This window comes from Amphiprion ocellaris, chromosome 2, assembly GCF_022539595.1.
Source record: "Amphiprion ocellaris isolate individual 3 ecotype Okinawa chromosome 2, ASM2253959v1, whole genome shotgun sequence".
In the NCBI taxonomy this organism is placed as follows: domain Eukaryota; kingdom Metazoa; phylum Chordata; class Actinopteri; family Pomacentridae; genus Amphiprion; species Amphiprion ocellaris.
In genome coordinates, this window is record NC_072767.1 from 35,849,053 (window position 1) to 35,871,379 (window position 22,327).

Genomic DNA, 22,327 nt, shown 5'->3' on the forward strand with positions numbered 1-22,327 from the left:
TTTTTCAATATGTGTGGGGATGTATGACGACTGTGCAAACCAAATTGTCTCTTGAGAATAATCAGATTTACTCCAGTAATCTATTACTTTTTAAAAGATAATTTATCACTTTTTAATTGTATTATATTTCTCATTTCGACCTGTCCAGGGTGTAACTTGCTTCTCTTCCGGAGTCAACTGGATAAACTTCAGCCCAGCACAACCCTCTGCAGGATAAAGTGAGTATAGCTGATTAATGAAATGCTCATTTATCTGTTACTTCCAAAGTAATCTATTACTCATGTTAAGTTGTCTACCATATTTTTTGATGAATTTACTGAATTAAAATATTTAATGTTTTATTATACTTTTAGAGTAATCCATAACTCATCTAAATTAGCCTTGTACACATTTAGTCTCTCTGTTACTCCTTTGTAGTGATACATAGCACGATTACAGTATTTTATTATTTATGTAAAGTGATCTATAACTGATATATAGTAATTTATCATGCATTAATAGTAATGAATTACATAATAGTAGCTATCTCTTAGTCATTTACAGAAATTGAATTAATTACATATTTATAGTACTCAAAATTAATTAATTACTGAGTAAAAAACATTTAATGCATTACTAATTTATAGTCATCTATTACTGATATATAGTGATTTACCCTCAATTTATAGCAACAGCAATATAGCAAGCTATCCATTTATAGTCATCTACTACACATTTACAACAACCACGTCTGCCAAAATGTGAATGATTCTCAGGGAAAGCAAAAAAATCAGACGCGGAGATTCTCTCATTCATAGTTACATTTCTAGGATTTTACAAATGAGGCTATAATTGCTTTTTTTTTTTTTTTTTTTTTTTTCTTTACAACTAATGACTCATTCGAAGCATTTTATTAGCAGGGTAAGATTTTGTTACTGGCCTCAGGTTCACCGACAACCACATCATTCATTCTGAAATCCCGAACACAGCTGATTAGACTCTTCATGGGAATATTGTGTCCCTGAGGGAGGAGAAGAAACGACGATCAGTGTGTAAACTAAAAGAAAAGTGTGTGGGAAAATGTGTGATGAAGCTTGAGTTTTTGGTACGAACTTTAGTGGCTCTGCTTGTTGGATCACCTCCCAGATAAACGGGGTTGAGCAGGTCTAAAGCTGAACCTTCGTCATTGGATAAGTTACCGTCAGTCACTCTGATCCCATCAACCAGCAGATGAAAAGAGCTTTTCTCCACACTGAGCTCAACCTGCACAAACACACACAGACAACCTGTCATTTATTCATTCACTGAGTGAATGGATGATGACTAAAAATGATATTCATGGACGATGAATAGCACCATAATTGTTCCATAGAAACAGCAATACTTCGAAAGCACTGCATCAGTTTTTCATTTTCTACTCCACTGTCCTAACAGTGAATTAGATTAAATTTTACTGTTCTGGTGGCATATCTATATTCATCATTCTTCATCATTGCAGATTTGCATGTATATTTTTTTCAATATGTGTGGGGATGTATGACGACTGTGCAAACCAAATTGTCTCTTGAGAATAATCAGATTTACTCCGCTATAAACCTTCCCGCTGAAATAATAACTGTCCAAGTAACTGTCAAGTTTTTGATTTCCACCCTGTTTCTCCACAGATGCATTATAAAGCACTACTCTACATTTTATGAGCTTAGAAGGTTGGTGTATTCTTTCATTCTTTACAAATAAAAAAAGAACAAAACTAAAATTGCAGAGAATTAATTCAACTTTGTGCTTTTTTGGCCTATTGCTAGTTTTTTCTCTCCACTGTCAACAATGTGGTTGCTCAGAGGGAATCTTTGGATTTATTGTTCAATACAGAAAGAAATTATACAATTTGTGGGGTATTACCTTAACTTTTACATTAGTCAGTCATTCATTTGGTATAATAAGATAATAAATAATATTGTAAGTTCCTAACCTTACCATTTAACTTAGAAGGGTTCATTTGTATTATATCTATTATTGAAGTCTTAGCCTTAATATTTCTAGTCTATCAGGCAAATGTGTACAATAATAATAATGTATGGTCTTAATATTTGAACTAGTGAATTACATTTCTATATTATATAACACTGCAGGGTTTTTGATTTAATATTAATAATTGTAAATGTGTATCATTTATCCTATTTCTATACTAACAAACACTTTGGTTCAACATCTGAGGTTTTAAATGTGCTTCAAAGCATTACTAGGATACAGGTCCACACATATAAAAGTTCCCTCAACGAACAATCTGTATCGCTCCTAGAGAATAAATCAGGACAGGAATTGGTAAAAGGGAGGCGCTTCTTGCAGCCCATTTAAATCCTAAAACTCCTCCTGAGCTGTGTAGCATCAGTTACCATGGCGATCTAGCAGGTTATATCTTACTCTGACTTGAGGCTCGACATACCTCACTAACCCACTAATCTCACGACTTAGTTCACCCCTCAGATGTTTAAAAGCTGCAGTGAATTCCCAGTTGTTGCTTTTGTCACTTCATATGAACTGTTATTTACTCTGTGCCAGTCTCCGTCGTTGCTCCTCTCCTTGTGCTGGATGATTCGGTTTTGTCCGAGCGACATCTTGATCTTGCCGTTGGCCATGTAGAGAGCCAGCAGGGGGACGACTCCTCTTCCAGCTACATGGAAGATCAAGCCTTTGGAGGAGTTGGTCTTGATGTCAAGAGAGAAGTGAGGCCTGAGAGTACAACAGTAAAGTCTGTTTTACTGTTTAAGAATAGATGAATGAATTGATAGATGGATGCAGGTTGGGTGAATGACTTCTAAAGAGAAGTTTTTGTTAGAAAATGTGCCCAAAAGGACACCCTAAATAGCACTGCCATCATTTCTACATCTTCGGGAAACAACACGGTGTTTTGTACCTGTAGTTCAGGTCCTGCAGTGGCAGATCGTAGCTGATCCAGCTGTGTTCTTCAGAAAGCTGGTATTCACACCGAGTTTGCTGCTGACCACAATGACTGCCTGCAGGAGCCTGAGTCTGACACATTGTTGGAAAATAACCCACGTTACCATGTCATCATAAAAAGCAATAGGAGGTGCTGTAGAAATAATGGCTTGATGAGCTCACAGGTTTGCGTTTCTGGGGCTTTTTCAGCACCGGTGCTGGTAAAAGCTCACTGTCTGGTGGGGGGTGGAGACTGCACTGGCCGAGCTCCACGTTTCCTGTTTGTGATAATGCACTCAGATCAGCGGGTACGAAGCTGTGCTCAGGCCTGTGTGAGATCAGAGATTTTTATAGAGAGTAAATGAGAGAAAAAAACGCTATACATGATGTACAGTCATGGAAAAATTACTGAACCACCCTTGTTTTCTTCAATTTCTTGTTAATTTTAATGCCTGGTACCACTAAAGGTACATTTGTTTGGACAAATATAATGATAACAACAAAAATATCTCATAAGAGTTTAATGTAAGACCCGATATCTAGACATTTTCTAAGGTTTTCTTGATAATAACCAAAAGCATTTAAGTTCTTACATCAATAGCTATCGCATTGTACTGCCTATAGCAGTGCTTTTAGGCATTCCATGTTTTCTTTTCTGTCTGTTTCAGTCACATGGAGTTTGCACTTGATTGCGTAACCATTGTTTTTGATGACTGCAGTCATGCGTCTTGGCTGTTCTCCACCAGCTTCTGACATTGTTCTGCTATCACAGCAGCCCATTCCTGTTGTACAAATTCCAACTAATTTGCTTTGTTTTGGGGCTTGTGGATCTCCATTTTGCGTTTGATGATTTTCCACAGTTTTTCAATTGGATTTAGATCTGGTGATTGAGCAGATCAAGGCATGGTTCCAATGTTCTGGTTCTCCATCCAGGCTTTAACTGACCTTGATGTGTGGCAAGAGGCATTGTTGGAAAATCCAGTCATTAGAGGCAGGAAAGAGTTTTCTAGCTGATGGAAGAAGATTGTTTTCAAGCGTAGCCCCAAACATGACCTGGTTCATTCACCCTGTTCCACCCAGACTGAAACTACCCCAGATCACCACTGATCCACCCCCATGTTTTACTGTAGGGGCAGACAGTCTGGTTTGTAGCTTCTCCAGGCTTCCTCCTAACCAGTAAGTTGGATGGAATGGACATTAACTGAAAACTGGATTCATCCCTGAAGAGAACCTTAGTCCAATCATCAATAGTCCAATCCTTGTGATCCCAGCAAAGAGTAACCAGACTTTCCTCTGCCTTTCCTTGATGAAGAGCTTCTTCCTGCCCTGTGTGACTTCAGACCTGCTTCAAGAAGTCTGTTTCCAACTGTCCTTGAAGAACAAGGACAGTGGTACCAGGCATTAAAATGAACAGGAATTTGAAGAAAACAAGGGTGGTCTAATCATTTTTTTCCATGACTGTATATTAGAACAACCATAAAAACAACAGATTTGTAACCTTGTGTAAAGATTAGCAATACAGCCTTTAAAAATTCCCTCTTGTCTCCCAGTGACGGGTGATTTCCCCGGAATCACATCTTCATTATCGATGCTGAGCTCCAATCTGAGAAAATGACGACAGGTTTAGTAATATGGTGTTTCTAAATTGGGATAAAGGCTCAGTTATCTACAAATCAATGACACATCTTACCCAGTTGGCCTCCCCACTGCAGATAAGTAGTGCCAGGCTCCATCACTGTATCTTTTATGTGACTTCAGGGTATAATTATAACAGTTAAACACTACAAAGCCGTCAGCCAGGGACAGCTGGAGGTCACGGACCAAAGAGGAGCCCTGTGGAGAGATTATTACTATTTCAGTTTCTCTTTTAAAGCTTCATACGAGGTGTGCAGTGTTTACCTGATAGCTGCTCTGGAGGAGAACACCTTGTCTGTCGGTGCTCCTGAAGCCAAGAGAGACTCTGAGCGGCTGTTCGTTCCAGACAAACAGAGAATCACCTGACAGGGTTGAATTCAACGTAGCTGCACGAACACCCTGGAAGAGCCAGAAGCACAGAGGTTTTAGACTCCTGTGACTAATCGCTGTTCTCTCAGTGCTTTAAAGTGAAACTGTGGCTCACTAAATTTATTGTTGAAAGCATACTAACATCCATGTGTATTCATTCATATTCTGAATTCTCATCTGAATTTTGAATTCAATCCACCATAAACTGATGCGGAAAAGCAACAAATTTGTGCATAAAAATACAAGAAAATGCAGGAAATTAAATTTCTGAAGGTCCAGATTTCCACACTTTCTGCTACAAGTGTCCTCTCCAAAATTTAAATGCAGCCAACCCCCATTACCTCTAGTAATTTGTAACAATTGCGAAGATCATTTGTGATGCAAATCTGCAATATCTGTAATTTCAAATCTAAAAATTTCAGTGTAAACTACCATATTTCACCGATCACAGAGCTTCTGTGATAATCCTCTGGAATTGCATGATAAAGGATTGTTTTCTCTTTATTTTTGTATTTTCCGTTTTCTTATCACTTTTGGCTATAGTGGTTGCTTTTAGTCAAGTTATATAGTCTTGTGCAACTTTTTTCAACAGTAATGATTTTGTGGGAGATATTTTAAGACAAATGCATGAAATTGTGTATTTCTATTTGATAGTTTACCAGTAAGGAAACTGGACATCCATCACTGACACCAATCGTCCTGCTGTACGCAACGATTTCTGCATCTTCTGTCAGATGATCCACACATCCTCTGAGCGGAGCAGCTGTGATGTTGTGTCTGCCATTCAAAGAAATGAAAAGATCCACTTCTAGCTTCTGACGCTGTGAGTGCAGCATGTTACGAGTTTTCTTACCTCTGTCTGAGCTCTGCTGGAAGACCTCCGATGTAATAACTTCTGTAGTTTGCGTCAATGTGATCGGTGGAGATGGTTGTTGTCCCGCAGTGCACCACAAATGCGTTTGCGATACTGATTGCAAACTGTTTGTTCTGGCGGAGAAACATAAGAAAGTTTATAAATGGAAGAACAATCTGACTTTTAAGAAAATGCACTGCTTTATGTGATTTTTCTAAAGCAACCAATCCGTGTTGATCTTACAAACAGAGACACTCTTTCAGAAGTCTGAACGCTTAAGTCTCGATCTGCTTGTCGTCCCTGAAGCACCAGGAAGCCTCTCTCCAGGAACAAACAGACAAAAGAATCCTGCAACAGATAAAACACACCAATCCTGTATCTGTACAGTTGTAACCATTGAGAACTGGACTGGTGCTTGTGAATCTCAGTAGTAAACATCGTACTTCATTTCCAATGTAGAATAACAAGGCGTTTGTCTCTCTGCTGTTGGTGTGGAACTTGATTAGTCGCTTCTTCTTCTTCGCCGGTTCCTTTATTAAAGCCATCCGGTAACCAGTTCCCTCATAAAAATCTGACACCTCCGACTGAGGAATCCTGAACACACAAAGAGTAATTGAATCGTAATGTGGCATTTTCTAGTCATCATAGCAACAGACCACTATTCTGAGTTTTTTTTTAATGCTTACTTCACAGTAAGCTGCTTTGCATCCATATTGATTGCATGTTTGTAGTTGAAGAGACAAACAGGATTGTCATTGATGTAGGAGAGTTTCATGGCTCCTCTGTATCGGTGGTAACGCAGCTCCACTGGGGGCTGAAAGACCAGAAAGAGGACAGAAAAGAGGATTGAAAATGTACAATGTCATGAAAGGAAGATTTTACCAACAAAAATTATTTTGTTGAAGGCATTTTTGGTCTTCAAAAGTAGCTCTGTTTTTCTCAGGTATTATTCCATTAACCTTTTCAAACAAAGCCGTGATAAAGAGCTCTGTGCTGGCGCTAAATTGATTAATTTGTCATTCGGAAAATGATTGTTATCGTGTTTTAGATTTAGGTTTAAAAAACAAGAGTAATAGCAGGAAGTAGTGATTTCCACCATTACCACAGTTCAAAACTTGCTATCGATTTAATTAATCCAAAGTTAAAAATATGTGATTCTATTTCAAGAATTATAAATTGTCTCGTCTGACACCATAAAACTAAACACATTCAGATATAATGACATGATTTTAGTGACTAGTTACAATAAAGCCCTCCGGATAGCCGCCCACGTAGAAAACAACACTGTCTGGATCCAGGCCGAGGACGCCAGCCATCGTGTCTGGAAGGTTTCGTTTAGGAGGCAGGTTGATGCTCTTCTGTGACAGGAAGTTCTGAGTGATGTTGACTTCCGCATCCTGGTAAACTCTGCAGGAACAGAAACGATCAACTTGTTGGCTGCACAATAGTCACTTTCAAATAGAAAATACGGGGTGGCTCCGTAAAGTACCTGTGGAAGATCACCCTGTCGAAGTGCGAGGAGTTAGCATTCGTGATTGTTATTGGGCTGGTTTCCACCTCATGAACGACTCCACCCAACTTATAGACACAAACCAGCACAGAGTCTCTGACAGCCATCCCAATGTAGTCTCCAGAAGCCTAAACATGGAAGAAAAGTATATAAGGAAAAAAAAATAATGTTTGAAAAGATGCCAAGTCCCTTCATGTTAAATACAGATTTGTCTATCACACTTACATCCTTGTTACCCAGGTAGAAAACAAACAGGTTGGCGATGTGTCTGTTCTGGCGTCGCTTTCGTCTTTGACCAGTATTGGAGGGGTCGTTGCCATGGCGATTGAGGAGCAAGTCAACAGATGTAAAAGCTTTAATGTCCTCCAGGTTTCTCGGAGGATGAAGCTCAATGTGACCTTTTCCATTAAAAGTGGCCGTAATAGAGAGCTGTGAGAAGACAGACAAGGTAGAAATTATATATGTAGATATGGCTTTACATAACTGATATTTAGGTTGTTTTTTATCATCTGCAGTATCTATCTTTGTCCACTTGGGGGCAACAGAAGCAAGTCAAATATTCAGTCTCCTTTTATCTCTGGTTGGGTCTCCACCACCTCGACCAAAGATATCTTATTTTAGTTAGTTAGTTATATGTCATTCAAGTCATATCAGAGTTCCAGAATTTATGTCAACATCCATATCATGAATACGACTTACAGATCAGTAAGTTTTTTTTTCTGAAGGCGGCAGTATATAAGAAAAAAAGTGCTGCCACATGAGCCAAAGAGGTAATTAATCGCTGAATTTTATGGAGTGTTGTATTGAACAAGAATCAAATCAACAGCAAAACTATTGTCTCTCATCTTTTATTCGTAGTGCACTTCTGTATAGCTGCTCTTAGCTTTGTTTTTAGTGATTTGCTTACAAGGCACCGAGTGAGTAGCTAACATTGTATTTTTCTATTGAGTTTTTTGTTTTTAAGACAATTTGAATCTCCACTAATGTTTGATAAACAGCAAAACAGGAAGACTGGAAGCTGATATGTCCAATAAGATAAATTCATACAAGTTGCAAAAACTCGTCCAATTTGTGCAGTGAGTTTTTACAGATTTTCTGTTGAAAGAAGATATAAACATCAATTCTATGAGAGTTTCCATATAAGCCTCAAGCATATTTGAAGCCAACTGTTAAGATGTTGCAGAAAATTTTTTAAAAACAAAAACGCAAATAAGGCTTGAATCCATCAGCTGCTTGGCTCTGTAGTTTTTCCAGAAGGTGGCAGTAAAACCTAAAATCTGCATGGCTGTAATAAATACAGTAGGAGAAGCCAGAAACAAAAGTGGTTGTTTGCTAATAGCTACAAAATCCCAACCAAAAAGGAAACAAAGCAAAAGTTTGGCTACAAGAGAAAAATGAATAGAAGGTTTCAGGACTTGTTTTCATTTGGGATAACTGTAGTAATTTTTTCGTGTCAGCTAGTAGTTTCATGCTGACCAGAGGCAAAGACAAGAAATGAAGCAGAAGCAGCAGATCAGTCATGTGATTTTTTTTTTAAAAAAGATGTTTCTGCCTCTTATACTGTCTAATAACTCCTTTTTGACCAAATCAAAAACCACGTAAGCAAGCAAAATTGGGAACGTTTCTTCAAATTTAGCCCCTTTCATTGACTTTTTCTAGTGAGATGCTTCAAAATTTGCATAAAAATACATGATGAACACATGGTTACTGAAGCAAAACACAATTGTGGGCCTGAAAATAAAAACAGTGACCCATAAGATGCTATGAAACTCCATGGATCTGGAGAAAACTGCAAAGCTGGGTAACAGTTCTATAGCAGCTTTAAATCACGGCTAACAAGCAAGAAACTTGAGATCAGAAGGAAAACCTCACCCTGTTAACAAAGTTTCTCGTCTCTTCTATAATGTCCTTGATTCTTCTGATGCTTTCTGTCATGTTTGGAGATGTCTTCCCACTGAGAGCCTCGACTTCTGCGAGTTTATCACTCAGTACAGGAAATGTTCTGTTGAAGTTCTTCACTGAAACACAAACAGAAACCACATTCAACAAGTCAGATTTCCCCTGCTAGATGCTGTACATGGAGGTTAGCATGTCTGAATGCAAGAAAATGTGTTGTTTTACATTTAAAAGGGGGCTCTTGTCCACCAATAAATACTTACAGGCCTCATCTGCATCAGTCCAGATATCTCCTGTGTTCTTACTGACATTGGTTAATTTTATTCCTTCCAGTTCCTGGCTGATGTTTCTCAGTCTGTCTTCTACATTACTGACAGTGGAATTCACAGCAGAGGCAGCAGTTTTCACCGACTCTATCAGGGCTTGAGTGTCACCTGAAATAAAAACAAATAATATAATAATCTATTTCTTTCCTCCTTTGCAACTAATTTCACATGCTCCACAGACCTCTTTTTATCTGTTTAATTTGGTCGCTAACAGCTGAGAGGTCCACTTCCATCGATTCGCCTTTCTCCTTTTGCTTATTCACTCGATCCTTGAGGCTGTTCACTGTTTGTGAGAGGACTGTTCAAAAGAAATGGAGAATCTTTTCAATTTTTTTTGCATATTCAAAGTGAAGATAATGTATCTGGCTCTTCACAGACCTTTAAGGTGGCTCTGAGTGTCATTGGCTTCCCTCCATAAATGAGTTGAATTGTCTTTGAGCCCATCGGCCCTGTTGACCAGACCTCCCTCCTTTGTGTCCTAATTCATCATTTCAGAATCGCATTAATATTTCTGGCACCATTCAGTTTTTCATTCAGCATTCTTACTAACAGCACTTTAGTTACCTCTAAGGCTCCATCAGCAGTGTCTCTGGATTGATTTGCTGCCACCTCTGCCTTTTCTATGGCGTTAGTGATGCTGTTATAAGCTCCGATACCCACGGCATTAAGCAGCTCACTGCTGTTGGTAGCATTATGAAGAACTCTGCAAAAACATCCAGGTAAATAAGAAACACTGCTGTCTCCAGTTTTGGATCTAACGCCTCTATATGCATGTGCCATGGTCTCACTCACTGTTCTAATTCTGTTGCCAGTCTGTTGAGCTCCTCTGCATTCTCCTCAGCCTTGGCTACAGCATCCACTTTATCCATACTAATGAAGACGTTGTTTAACTTCTTTAAGAGTTCCCTCTTCGCACCATCCGCCTGGGCTGCCTCATTCTCAAATTCCTGCAATTTACACCCAAGAAACTATAAGTGTATAGCTCAAAACGTTCCCTGTGAAGTCACGCCAGTTAAAACAGATGCCTGCTTACTTGTTTAATTTCCTCGAGCACTGAAAAGATACCGCTAATGTTCTTTAGTAGGTCTTTAGTCATTTCAGTCACAGGAAGCAACGTGCTTTGCTCTTGTTCCAGCTGAGCGTGGAGATTCTGGCAAGAGAAGAGAAAAATTACAAAATGTCCTGTTGCATAGACATGCATGACGTGAACAGCTGTGTTCCCAATTACCTGCACTTGCTGGAGGGTAGTCTGACTTTTCAGGTTAAGGCCTTGGGTCCTGTCAACTGTGTCCTCTGCATTTAACAGCTGCTCAGCCAAATCTCTCAGAGCAAAGTCTGAGGCCATCACAGAGTCTGCAGTCTGATTCAAGACAGCCTGGTTGGTTTCTGCAGGATCTGTCATGTTCCTGATGAAGTCCAACACTGAGGACAAACAGGCAGGTTTTGGATTTCACATATGTAGGCAGGAGAAACAGGATATTAGCCGTTCAGTGTCCAACTCTAATATGAAAGGGGTCGATCAAAAATCACATTACCTGCAGTGATATTGTATGTATCTCTGTAGCTCTTTTAATGCATTGATTTAATAGATTTCAAGGGGGATGCATGGGATTTGTCAATATTAGGACACAAGCATTTGTGTCCTCCAGTGGAGTACCGCTATTTTGAGAGAATGATTTAACAGTACTAATAGACAAAACAATGCCTCAAACACGAGCAGATCTTTTATCTTCAGCATGGAATCTTTGGGTTTTTTTGCTCTCAAAATATGAATTATGATCCCAGTTTACCACAGAATATTTTATGGAAAGGGTGTATATATTCCATGATGTTTTGAGTGGTCACCTGGTACCTGAATTTTGCATTCTCTTTTACATAAAGATATTTCCACAGGCACACATTACTGCATATATGATTGAAGGAATAGTTTGAGATTTTTGGAGGCTATCCTGCCAATACTTGGGCCAAATATTTGTGTTTTCTCTGGCTCAATATATGATTGGTTCCTGGACTGGAGTATGGCCCACATGTATGATGACTGTCAGATTCCGGTTCCGCATCGGGACCAGTTCTGTTGCACACACAGATCATTTTGCTGGCAGTGGAGGAGGACAGTCAGATTCTGCCAAAATGTAGAGGTCAGATTCAGGCCAAGAACTCAGGTGTATGTTGGGCCAGAGGCTTTCACTAAAATAGTTATACATGGATGAAATAGTTGATACTATCCGTATCAGTTCATCAGATATGAGGCTACAGCCAGCAGGTGGCTGATATTGCATAAACAGGTGGGGACAGCCAGTCTGCCTCCCATCCAAAGCTAAATGATTATCATGTTATAGATTATTATCTTCCTGAATGACTGTTTGACAACGATAAATACAGATGAATATTATTTTATTGTTATTAACATGCTATGTTCTCAATGCCAAAGAACAACTAAGGAGTAAATTAAAATCTCTTACATTCCTGCACCTTACCCTGTTCTCTGCCGGCTTTGTCCCTCTGAGCAATGCAGTTTCTTTCTCTCATTTTCTGCATGTTGCGCTGAGCCTCCTCCATCATTCTGCCTTTGTGCTTTTCAGAGAGAGACACTGAATCTCCAGGTTTCACCTCAGTTAGCTGCTTTATCAATTCTGACAAACCACAAGAGCAGAGACAGTCTTGTTAGTGATATATATGAGGCTGAGGCTCACTTTGACAGAAACCATCATTCAGTTTCCTTAAGTCTCACAAAGTCTTGGACAGGAGAGGCAGGAAAGATCTGCTCATCTCGATTCAAGCCAATATCATTTAGCAAAAAAAAAATAGAGTTAAGGATGCTTGAGTCCACATTCAAACTAGAACATATATATTGATATTTGAGTGATGTACCTCGTATTACTGTGAGAAGAGCTTCAGCTTCAGAGAGAAGATCTTCTGCCTTTAATTTTGTCTCATTTGCATTCTGGAAAACCTTCTCAAGGTCTGATGTAGTTTTCAGCGTCTGGTAAGTTAGTCATTTTAAAAAACAGTTTAGTGTTTATATAAATTGACATAATGAATGAGGAGTATGTAGTTTATTGCTTCCTATGTAATGTAATCAGTTTATAAATATACCTCCTGCAGTATTCAAACAAGAATTTCCATTTACAAAATTGCGGTTTTCTTTCTAAAGTTCTGATTGAGTTTCATTTTGATTAACCGTGGAAAATTCGCTCTGGGTACCTCATCAGTGAGCTCACTCAGGTCAGGTCTGACAACATCCACGTCTGCATCCAGCTGTTCAACCTTTGGATGCAGGTGTTTCACAGCAGTGCTGAACCTCCCAACCTGAATCTGGGAAACACGAGGTGAACAGAAAGGTGAATATGAAGAAACATTGCTGTATGATATAAAAGGGACTGTGCTCTATTTCTGCAAGATCTTCACAGACAGAAGCTCCTAATAGCTGCATGTACCTTGGTTTTAGAGATGTCAGCTTCTAGGTTGTTCAGGCTGGAGAGTGACGCAGGCCCAAGACTGATGTTCTGCAGCTGCTGCCCCATCCAAGCCAGAACACCGTCCATCTTCTCCAAGTCCACCAGCAAAGTGTAAGTACAGCTGCCACGTTCTGTCATAACATAAAGTTAGTTATTTGAAGCTCTTTGTATGAAAAACAAAGATAAAAAACACAAGAATAAGACCAATTTTCAATACAAACTCACTGTGGCAGGGATCATCAGAGCTGCTGTTACCAGATGGGAGGCACTCTGGTAAAAGGAAAGGATGTCAAAGTTGATCTCACAACATTAAAGCCACTGTTGTACGAAAACTATACAATCTCTTCTGTGGAACTACAAGTGTGATAATATAAAGCCTGGTGATGTCATCTGGGTTATTTTCTCAGCTTTAAGTTGTGTTCAGATTGTCTGCTCACCCACCATGTAGAGTTTGCTACATAGAGGACTTAGTAAGGGATGAGAGCAGACAGCTGTTGCTATATTTTGAGCACTACTTGAATGTAATGCTGCTTCACAATCAGAATTAGAGATAATTTGCATAAACAAAGCTAGGACATCTGCACCACATCTGAGGCCATGGACAGCACAGCATTGCTATTTTTACTGCTTCTTATTCTGGCAACAGAGAGATGATAGCAATGCATGATGATCTGACTCAGTCGATGTAGCTTCTGTACGCTACATTTTGGCCTTGAGATGACTTTGTAGTGCACTATAGCTTTGACTTGGAGCGACTGAATTTCCCTCTGGGGATAACAAAATCACTCTAAATCTAAGTCTACAATACAAAATAGGTGATTTACCAAACAGCAAGCAACTCGCACATGTTCACACTGAAGCATGAAGGCCTGTACAACTTTGATCAATTTTTATAGTCTAATGGTTGCTGATTAAACCCTGAAAAACTCATCTGTGTGTAATAATTGCATGTTTAGAAGTTTTGTTTCCATGAATTTAAACCCTTCCTACCTTAAAATGGCTCATCCTTACTACCAGATAGCACACGTCATTTCACTTGTTAGTATTTTAAACCTTGTGTCCGCTACAACTAAAAAATATACCCTTTAACATAAAATCAAAAAATTATTTAGCTTTAAAACCAGGAATAACTCCTTTTTGCCTTGAAATTGCATAAATGTAGTTCCAGTGTCTTTTTCTACCCGCCTCCTTCCACTAATGGCAGCTCAAGTTAGTTATTTCTAATACACGATTATTTGTCTGTATTTGAGTGGAAAATATATACTCACGTCCAGTGAGAGAATCACAAATGTTCAAGCCTCTGTTCTTGCAGTTGCAGGGCTTACAGTTGCCTCCATTTACCAGTGGATTCCCATAATAACCATAAGCACATCTTATAGGCAAAAGAAACACATGAAGGAAAGAGTTGTTTGGATTCAGATGGAGCTTTTTTTGCTTCACTGACGAAAATGTAAATGACAGCCAGTGTACCGAGAATTTTTCAACACCATTATAAAGTGAAAAACACTAGTAAATTATACATGTGCTTGTGTGTCCCACCTCTCACATCTGGCTCCACTGTAACCACGTCTGCACAAACATTCAACCACTCCTGAGCCCACATCCATACAGGCCAATGCAAAACTAAAAGACAAAAGCAAAGCAGACTTTTGGTCTCATGCAAAATAAAAACTCTCATGAGTTAAAACTCTGCAGAGTCAAAGCAAGTCATCACCAGACACTGACTTGTTCTGCATAAAGGGGCATGGACAGGCCCGGCAGGTCCTCTTGGCTGCGTTTCCATAGTAACCCTCTTTACAACGCTCACAGTGGTCCCCGGTTGTGTTGAACTGACAGTTCTGGAGGTCAGTTAGATCAAACACAACAAAGGCAACATGATTTCCATCTGTTTGAGCAACATGGGCACAAAACTGATGTCTGATGTAAATTAGCAATTGATCCAGTGTCATTCTCTCCCTATGTCTCTCTCTCTGTGTGTGTGTGTGTGTGTGTGTGTGTGTGTGTGTGTGTGTGTGTGTGTGTGTGTGTGTGTGTGTGTGTGTGTGTGTGTGTGTGTGTGTGTGTGTGTGTGTGTGTGTGTGTGTGTGTGTGTGTGTGTGTGTGTGTGTGTGAAGACTGACCACACAGTTCCCTGTTTGCTCATCACACTCTTTGGAGAGTCCGTTGCAGCTACATGGCACACACTGACCCCTGTGCGATCCGGTCCACTCTCTGTAGAAGCCCGGGAGGCATTTCTGTACGAACACAGAGAGCTGAACCATAAAACGTGGGCCAATTAACACGAGCAAACACTCCGACGCCGCCTGACCTGGCTGGAGGTAATGCGTTATCACAGAGTAATCACACTGCAAGAACGTGGAAATGTAATCCTTTGTACACACAGGTATGTTTGTACAAAGAAAATACAATTCTTTCACTGGTGTGAGCTGTAAATCAGGGTGGGATTCACTGAGGAGCACGTGGAAAATGGACACACAAGGTCACTATATAGCCTGGTGGAGGTGTGGGTGTCTGGGACTGGCACATAATAAAATCAATGCATGATAGTGACTTTCTCTGAAGATTTAATAGCAGCTGTATACTGTCACATCAGAACACAAACTAACTTTTTGACTTTGTTTTGCACCACAGCATGCATTGTAATCTCAGAAATGTGAACAAAAAGCTGCATTACCTGAGCGGCACCACCTGCTGTCTGGTTGCTTAAGGAAGGATCACAGAACTTTATTGTGCTGCGTCTCCTCTCAGTCTGTCTGTCTTTCACAAAATTCTGAGCGGAGCAACAAATCGGAGCAAAGCAGAGCAAAAACAAAGAGGCTGCAGTGTAAAGCAAAGATGTATTGCGCTGCATTGTAAGCTTTTCAGTGAGCCATGTGAGTCTTGTAGTGGAAAAATCCTCCCCGCCAGAGCGCTACTCCTCCTCTTCCTCCTCCTGCTTGGTAAACCCTGGAGCAGGTGAACCTTGGAGCTTTTTCTACCACAAAGTTGCATTGCATTGTAAGTGACAGTGAGTGTAAATGGCTGCAGACTTGTACAGTTGGGTTCGAAGTTCAGCGAGGTGTGGCTGAAGTCTTTAAGATGCTGTTGAACCTGCAATATTGATAATGTGTGGACCGTGTTCATTCTGGCAATGTGTAAAAGAGGGGCAAACATATTTAAATCAGCTGATGAAAAATAGTTTATTACAGCTGATTAACAAAGGCATCAAAAATCTCCAATAGAAAATAAAATACAGATGTAAAAGGATTATTTGCACTGACAATTCAAAAAAAGACCATTTTTTATCTTCAATATGTGATAGAATAATAAGTATATGTGTTATATTAACATAATGCTATTGTAACAAAAAGACTAATATTTTGCAGTCTGGCAATATAACATGAAAATTACAAATAAAACTGTGACTGATATGGTTCCATGAATCAGTATCCACATGCTGACTGATTTATTGTATTTGGTACAGTTTACAAAATCAGCATGGCTGCAAATCCAAACATCTGCCAGACATTGTACACCTGGACAAAAAACAGTCGCCAAAAACTACACTTTGGTTATCAAGTGGACAGACAGAGGAGATGTCAATTCTAATAAAAACAACAGTCTAATTAGACCCTATTCTACAAACTAGACAATATTAATTATATTATTGATATGAAAAAAAGCATCGTGTCATTCAAAAGAGTTTTACAAAAGAGGGGAAAAGGTTCATTTGCTAATTGAAAACTGGCTCACGGTGGTGCAAACTGTTGGTGAAACACTTTGACAGAGGAGGTTAGATAAAAGTGAATTTGTTGGCACAGCTGTCTATTTTGGACTCTCCAGCTTTCCATTTCTTTAGAGGTCAGAATTGTCAGCTTTGTAAAGGTTAACTGTCAAAATTAATCAGACTTAACTTGAAAATTTTGCACAAATTACAGTGTCCTGGTGGGTGAAGCCAGCAGTTGTTAGGATTCTCCCATGAAGGTGACCAGACCTTTACAAAACAAAGCTAAATCCTGAACTTTAGAACGAGGCAAAGTGGAGAAAGGTCCTAAAATCGGTGAACAGACTTGTTACACAAAATATGCCCATTTGTCTTGTTTGGTGTGTATTGAATTGAGCAGTTTGTATATGGAGGTGTGTTGTTACCTCTGTCAAAACTTCACTGATTTTATTCAATATGCCCAATCAAAATGAATTCAAATCAAAAATGGGTTTAAAACTTACTTCACCCTGTTTGCCTTTTTGTTCTTGATGTTTGTTTATCATTAGTTTGCAAATGGATAATTGCATCTCATTTAAATGTCTGATTTATTGTACTTAGTTAATTGTTAATTTATCAATGCAAAACACATAGTGTAGCTAATAAATTGTTGCATGGTCAGATGTGCTATATAATAGTTTGCATAATGTGGTTGAACTACTGGGTCCATGAATATTCTGCTGTTACCAACTTATTTAAGCTGCACTTGGCAAGTTTGACGAACCAATTAAATGCTAATATTATATGAATATTGAGCCACCCAGGCTTGTGTGTGTTCTACATCCCTGAGAGAAGCCATGTTTTCACTGGCAAAGGTTGATGTGAATCTTTGCACAAACATTTAGCTATACTGTCATAAAGGTTGATAAAATATGCATGATAGGAGTACAAAGATGGCTTGCATCAGCACTGACTAATGTTTTCTGGAGCTCCAGTCCAGTGGAAGGGCATTAGCACTGTAGCATCGTATCACAATCACAGAATAGGGTACAGGGCGTAGCTGGCAATGCCACAGGTGTTTCTGCCATCCCGGATCAGTCGCATATAACCGCCTTCACCCCAGCTGGATCCCCAACTGATGAAAAAGAATAGAAAAGCAGGAATTTATATTGAATATAAAATGCAGTGATTGTAAATGTAATTCTTTAAGTGCAGAGTTGAACAGACCTGTTTTTGATGATCCAGTAGTCTTGGCCGTCTTCTGAACCATAGCCGACCAGCAACACTGCATGACTCAGGTTATTCGGGTTACAGTTGGGCTCGTCGTATATTCCTGTAAACACAATTTTTATACCCCATTAACCGATTCATGGCTTTTTAGGAGAAAACACCAAAAACCCAACACTGGCATATTATCACCTTAAAGTCTCTCATCAGTAATTGATTTAACCCCCAAAAACCTGAACTCATTGTGTCAACATTATATATTTAGGCATTTTTCCATGAAAATAATCCCTTCTTGTAATAAATTATTTAGATGTTGCTGCAACTCAGCACACCAGCTCACCTACGACTCTGCTCCAACACTGTAAAGCTACTCTTCACTACACAATTTCAATTAGGACTCATTCAGCCATGCATGTTTAAACCAAAAACTGATCTTGAGAAAGAATTATGCTACAAAAAGCCCCACCCTGCAAGTTGATGGGATTTGTTGTTTAAGTTTGTTTTGTATGAAACCCCAGAAGTCTAAATCTGAGTTTTTGAGACTGTCCTCTGTAAGCTGCAGCTTCAATGGGGAAAATGCTCATCCATGGCCTTGACCGCTTTCTTTGCTCAGGATATGTCTCCTAGTGTATAAAAAACACCATATGGACATGTTACCAAGGTAATGAAACTCGATTTTTACTGGAAGGGGGACTTTAAAATTGATAATATGTGATACAATGTTCACCAGCTGGTTGCTAACATTGATTGTCTGCTGTTTGGTGCTGGGAAGGTAATTTCCAGTTTATTTATTCATTAATTTTAAGGTCAATAACCTGAGCTGTAGAAGAGGAAACTGGAATGATCTGCATCGATGGCTACTGTGATGGGCCCGATAGTTGCCACAGCATCAGCCAACGCCTGTTCATCTCCTTTGGGTATGAACCTGTAGTCTTTGATGTGAGCAACTGCGAGTCTGCTGTCGTAGTAACAGGGCTGGGTGTCCTGTTGAGAGAAATAAATGTAAACTGCAGGCTGAACAGTATCGTTTAGTCTTGGGCAGGCTAGCAGGCTGAGTCTCACCACTGAGGTGTATGGGTAGGTGTTTGTCGACTGCAGCCCGTTGTTCACCACATAGTCGTAGGCATTGGCCATCCACGCACCGCTGCACCCATAAGTTCCGTACTGTTTGGAGCAGTCCACTAGGTTTTGCTCACTCAGGGATACCAACTGACCTGTCTTCTTGTATATTTGTCCTTCTATAGCTCCTGTAGTGCTGAAGGCCCAGCATGAGCCACAGTAACCCTAAAAAGAACATCCAAAATACAAATGTGACTGTGATTTAGTCTGCATACAACCCGTTCAGTTGACTTCTGGAATGTCTTACCTGATCTTTAACTTCAGTGACATAACCCATTTTTCTGTAGTCGACAAACCAGGAATCAAACTTCTTTGCATTGTGACGCAGTCTCCAGGCTGAGACTTCCCTTCCTCTCCTTACGAACTGGGCGTTTATGTTGGCACCTTGCAAAATCTGGTATTCTTGTTTTGTCTACATACAGAAAACACAGATTATTTTCAAAAAATCCATCATATTGTTATCATTTAAAAGTAACAGCTCTACATTTTGGAAAATTAATTTGTTTGCTTTCTTGCTAGGGGGTTGATGAATAGTTTGTGTAGTTTCTCATTGAGGTCATGAAAATGCGAAGAGCTTCAGCAGAAGGCAACTGGATTTCTGTTTTTGCTCTTGAAGACATTTTTTGTCAACCAAGGCGATTCTTCACTACTAATTAATTTTAGGGAATCAGCAGGTATTTATTGTCATGCTGAAATTGTCTAAATACCCATTAACCGCCTGGGACTCACATAACTCCACATGCGAATGCTTTCAAAACTGCAGAGGAGGTGGTCTATGGCAGCATTTATCAGGTACTTACAATTCAGTCTTGAAATTCCTGCAAGGGTAGTTTCACCAACATTGACACCTGTAATCATCCATCACCTGGCAGTTTCACAACCATTCACACTGACAGACATATGACTGTTGGGTTATTAATAGAACATGTAATTTGGTTACTATGTTATTTGGTATGCCTGAACTCAGTTAGACCTGAAGAAGCTCCTTGGGTAAAAGGTGAAACACTTTCTATCGTCCAGTTGCCTTCTACTGAAATACTTAGGATTTGATTGGTGATTGCTACTCCTATCATGTCTGTGTTTTAAATAGCAAGTACAGCCAGCAGCTAGTTGGTCTAGCTTAGCATAAATACTGGAAACAGGGGGAAACAGCTCATTTTTGTGCTGCCTTGTTGGAAAATGCTGCTGTAGTGCAAACTAGTTGCAGTCTAATAGCCATGACTTCAATCGGCTTAGTAGCACATATCAGCAGGTAGCACAAATCAGGAGAACAGAAATAAAAACCCACCTACCCGCTCCTTTAAACATATTATTTGCAGAACCAAATGCTACCACATAAGGAAAATGAAATGTGACTGCTTACGAGGTCTCCATATTTATTCATGGCCATAGAGAAAGGCCTGATTCCCATGAAAAACCCTTGATTACTGTCTTCAATCAAACGCTTGTTCTCCTCCCAGATGGCCCTCCTGTGCATGTCGTCCTGAATGGAAACACAAAAAAACACAAACTCAAGTGGCTCACAGCACATTTGTACTTATTGCTGGTGCTCATATAGTGTTTGAGATATGAAGTGAGTCTTACCGATTCATCGTAGCTTATACCGTGGCTGCTTTTCCAGACCTCCCACTCAGTCAAAGCCGCCTCGTCCGAGTCTGACAGCACATGTTGGGGGCCGCACAGCAGGATGGAGAGCAGAGCAGCCCTCAGCAGGGAGCAGGCCTGCTGGTCTACATGGACCAGAACATTACACCTATCAATTATACCTACAAATGCTGTGAAACTACTCTTATTGTACACTTAGATCAGGACTTTTTGCAGCATAAAGCTCATTTTATTCCTTTATACCATATGACCTACAGGTTAAATCATCAGAGAGAAGCTGGTTGTTATGTCTGAGCTGAATGTATCAGAGAACAGATGAGCTATTTAATTCTAATGGATGCATTCTGCTTACCAAAAAGATGGAGTTCCCTGACCCAAACTCCACCATGAATCAACAAACCTTTTAACACATCTACCATTAAATGTGTTCTGTGCTTTGATGATTATGAGTGAAAAAAGAAGAATGTATGTTCAGCAAAAAAACAACAACATTATATTCATCTCTAAACTGTGGTTGACACTTAATCTTTCTGCTCATTTGTAAAAGCTCCACTGCTAACACACACTGCTGCATGTATTCTACCTAGAAAAATGTCACTCTTTAATGGATGAACTTTAACAAAAATATGACTAGACATAAAATAAAAATGTTAAAGTGTCTGAATTTAATTTAGCAAGAGGATTATACATTAGTAATAGATCACGACAAGGACTTGACATTGTTGCTGCAGGTTTAAAGTAGACTAAAAGCATTCATCTCTCTTACTGTGAAGTTCATACATTTAGTTTTCATTGAAAGGACTTTAAAAACAATGTTCTATATACAAACTGACATTTTCGAAGTTTCAGTTATTTTTCTAAACATAATAAAAAGTCTTGAACAGCTTACCTGCACAGATGCGAGTTTGTTTTCTTCCCATATTCTGACAGCGAGTGAACGGTGACAGACTATCAACCTGCCTTAAATAGCTTTCCAAAAAATATATGTTTCCACTGTACTTTTACTCAATCCCTAAATCAACACTTCTGCGAGCACCTGAGAAGGACATTAGTCAACAAAAATAAGATGCTTTCCCTGCTCTGCCTCAGCAATACAGCTATTATCATTGAGAGACAGCCAAAGCTGCAATATTCTAAATCCCTCAAATACCGGTTTATAATTGAGCACAACACCTGACATCTAACTTTCCAAAACCAGCAGTGAAAGAAGAACTTTAATTAAGAAAAAGTGCCAATGCGTTAATTAAAAAATAGTCCATTGCGAGTGAGATTTATGCATTCAGTATCAGACTAAAGTAAACTTTCAGAAACAGTATTTAAAGCATCAGTGAAAGTACACGGCCTAAACACAAACAGCTGCTGTGACTGGTATGATATTACATAGGTGATAATACTGATGCATAAGGCAGCATCGCACTGTAGTAAAACATCAAGTTCAACTCCATTATGTTCGGTCAAACTGTTTATTTCTGCTTCCAACTTTTGGTTCTGGGGTCATAAGATAACCGTAAGGGGTTGTGTCATGATTAATGGCATAGGAAATTAGAAAAATACAGTTCTGCACTACAGATATGTACTCAATTTAAGAGGTGAAACTTCATTTTGGAGGAGCTACCAAAAAGGTCACAACCACTGGTGTGATCTCTTACAGTGTATTGTATGTTTTAAGCTTACGGTGCACTTTTAATGTTAAATTTTGATCCGAAAAGTTACTAGTAACTAAAACTTTCA

General features: G+C 39.3%; 2 protein-coding genes across 5 annotated transcripts; both read right to left on the bottom strand.

Annotated features, from left to right (window-relative positions):
* Positions 1-83: 83 nt before the first annotated feature.
* On the bottom strand, positions 84-15,954 carry lama3 (laminin, alpha 3). 3 transcript variants are annotated; one of them, XM_055019265.1, is made up of 34 exons: positions 15,638-15,954; positions 15,084-15,197; positions 14,689-14,801; positions 14,503-14,586; positions 14,232-14,335; positions 13,189-13,233; positions 12,943-13,094; positions 12,710-12,820; positions 12,377-12,488; positions 11,983-12,138; positions 10,734-10,927; positions 10,539-10,655; positions 10,298-10,452; positions 10,070-10,208; positions 9,884-9,983; positions 9,687-9,803; positions 9,443-9,613; positions 9,156-9,301; positions 7,509-7,712; positions 7,263-7,411; positions 7,018-7,180; positions 6,460-6,587; positions 6,217-6,367; positions 6,017-6,121; positions 5,774-5,907; positions 5,580-5,697; positions 4,816-4,950; positions 4,607-4,749; positions 4,415-4,519; positions 3,100-3,244; positions 2,894-3,009; positions 2,529-2,709; positions 1,093-1,242; positions 84-1,000 (listed from the first exon to the last, which is right to left on the bottom strand). In XM_055019265.1, exons 1-34 carry the CDS (start codon positions 15,812-15,814, stop codon positions 893-895), a joined length of 4,542 nt encoding a protein of 1,513 aa, XP_054875240.1. In that variant the 5' UTR covers positions 15,815-15,954; the 3' UTR covers positions 84-892. The 3 variants fall into 3 exon arrangements, with proteins under 3 accessions (XP_054875240.1, XP_054875241.1, XP_023127636.2); XM_055019266.1 differs by having other exon boundaries at positions 9,687-9,788; positions 11,968-12,138; XM_023271868.3 differs by having other exon boundaries at positions 11,968-12,138.
* Positions 15,955-16,123: 169 nt separating this feature from the next.
* Positions 16,124-21,546, bottom strand: cts12 (cathepsin 12). Of its 2 annotated transcripts, XM_023271789.3 has the most exons (8): positions 21,486-21,546; positions 20,576-20,721; positions 20,355-20,474; positions 19,239-19,403; positions 18,935-19,156; positions 18,688-18,856; positions 17,873-17,978; positions 16,124-17,780 (listed from the first exon to the last, which is right to left on the bottom strand). In XM_023271789.3, the coding sequence occupies exons 1-8, from the start codon at positions 21,514-21,516 to the stop codon at positions 17,681-17,683; spliced, it is 1,059 nt and encodes a 352-aa protein (XP_023127557.1). In that variant the 5' UTR covers positions 21,517-21,546; the 3' UTR covers positions 16,124-17,680. The 2 variants fall into 2 exon arrangements, with proteins under 2 accessions (XP_023127557.1, XP_054875242.1); XM_055019267.1 differs by having other exon boundaries at positions 18,688-19,156.
* Between the last annotated feature and the right edge of the window lie 781 nt (positions 21,547-22,327).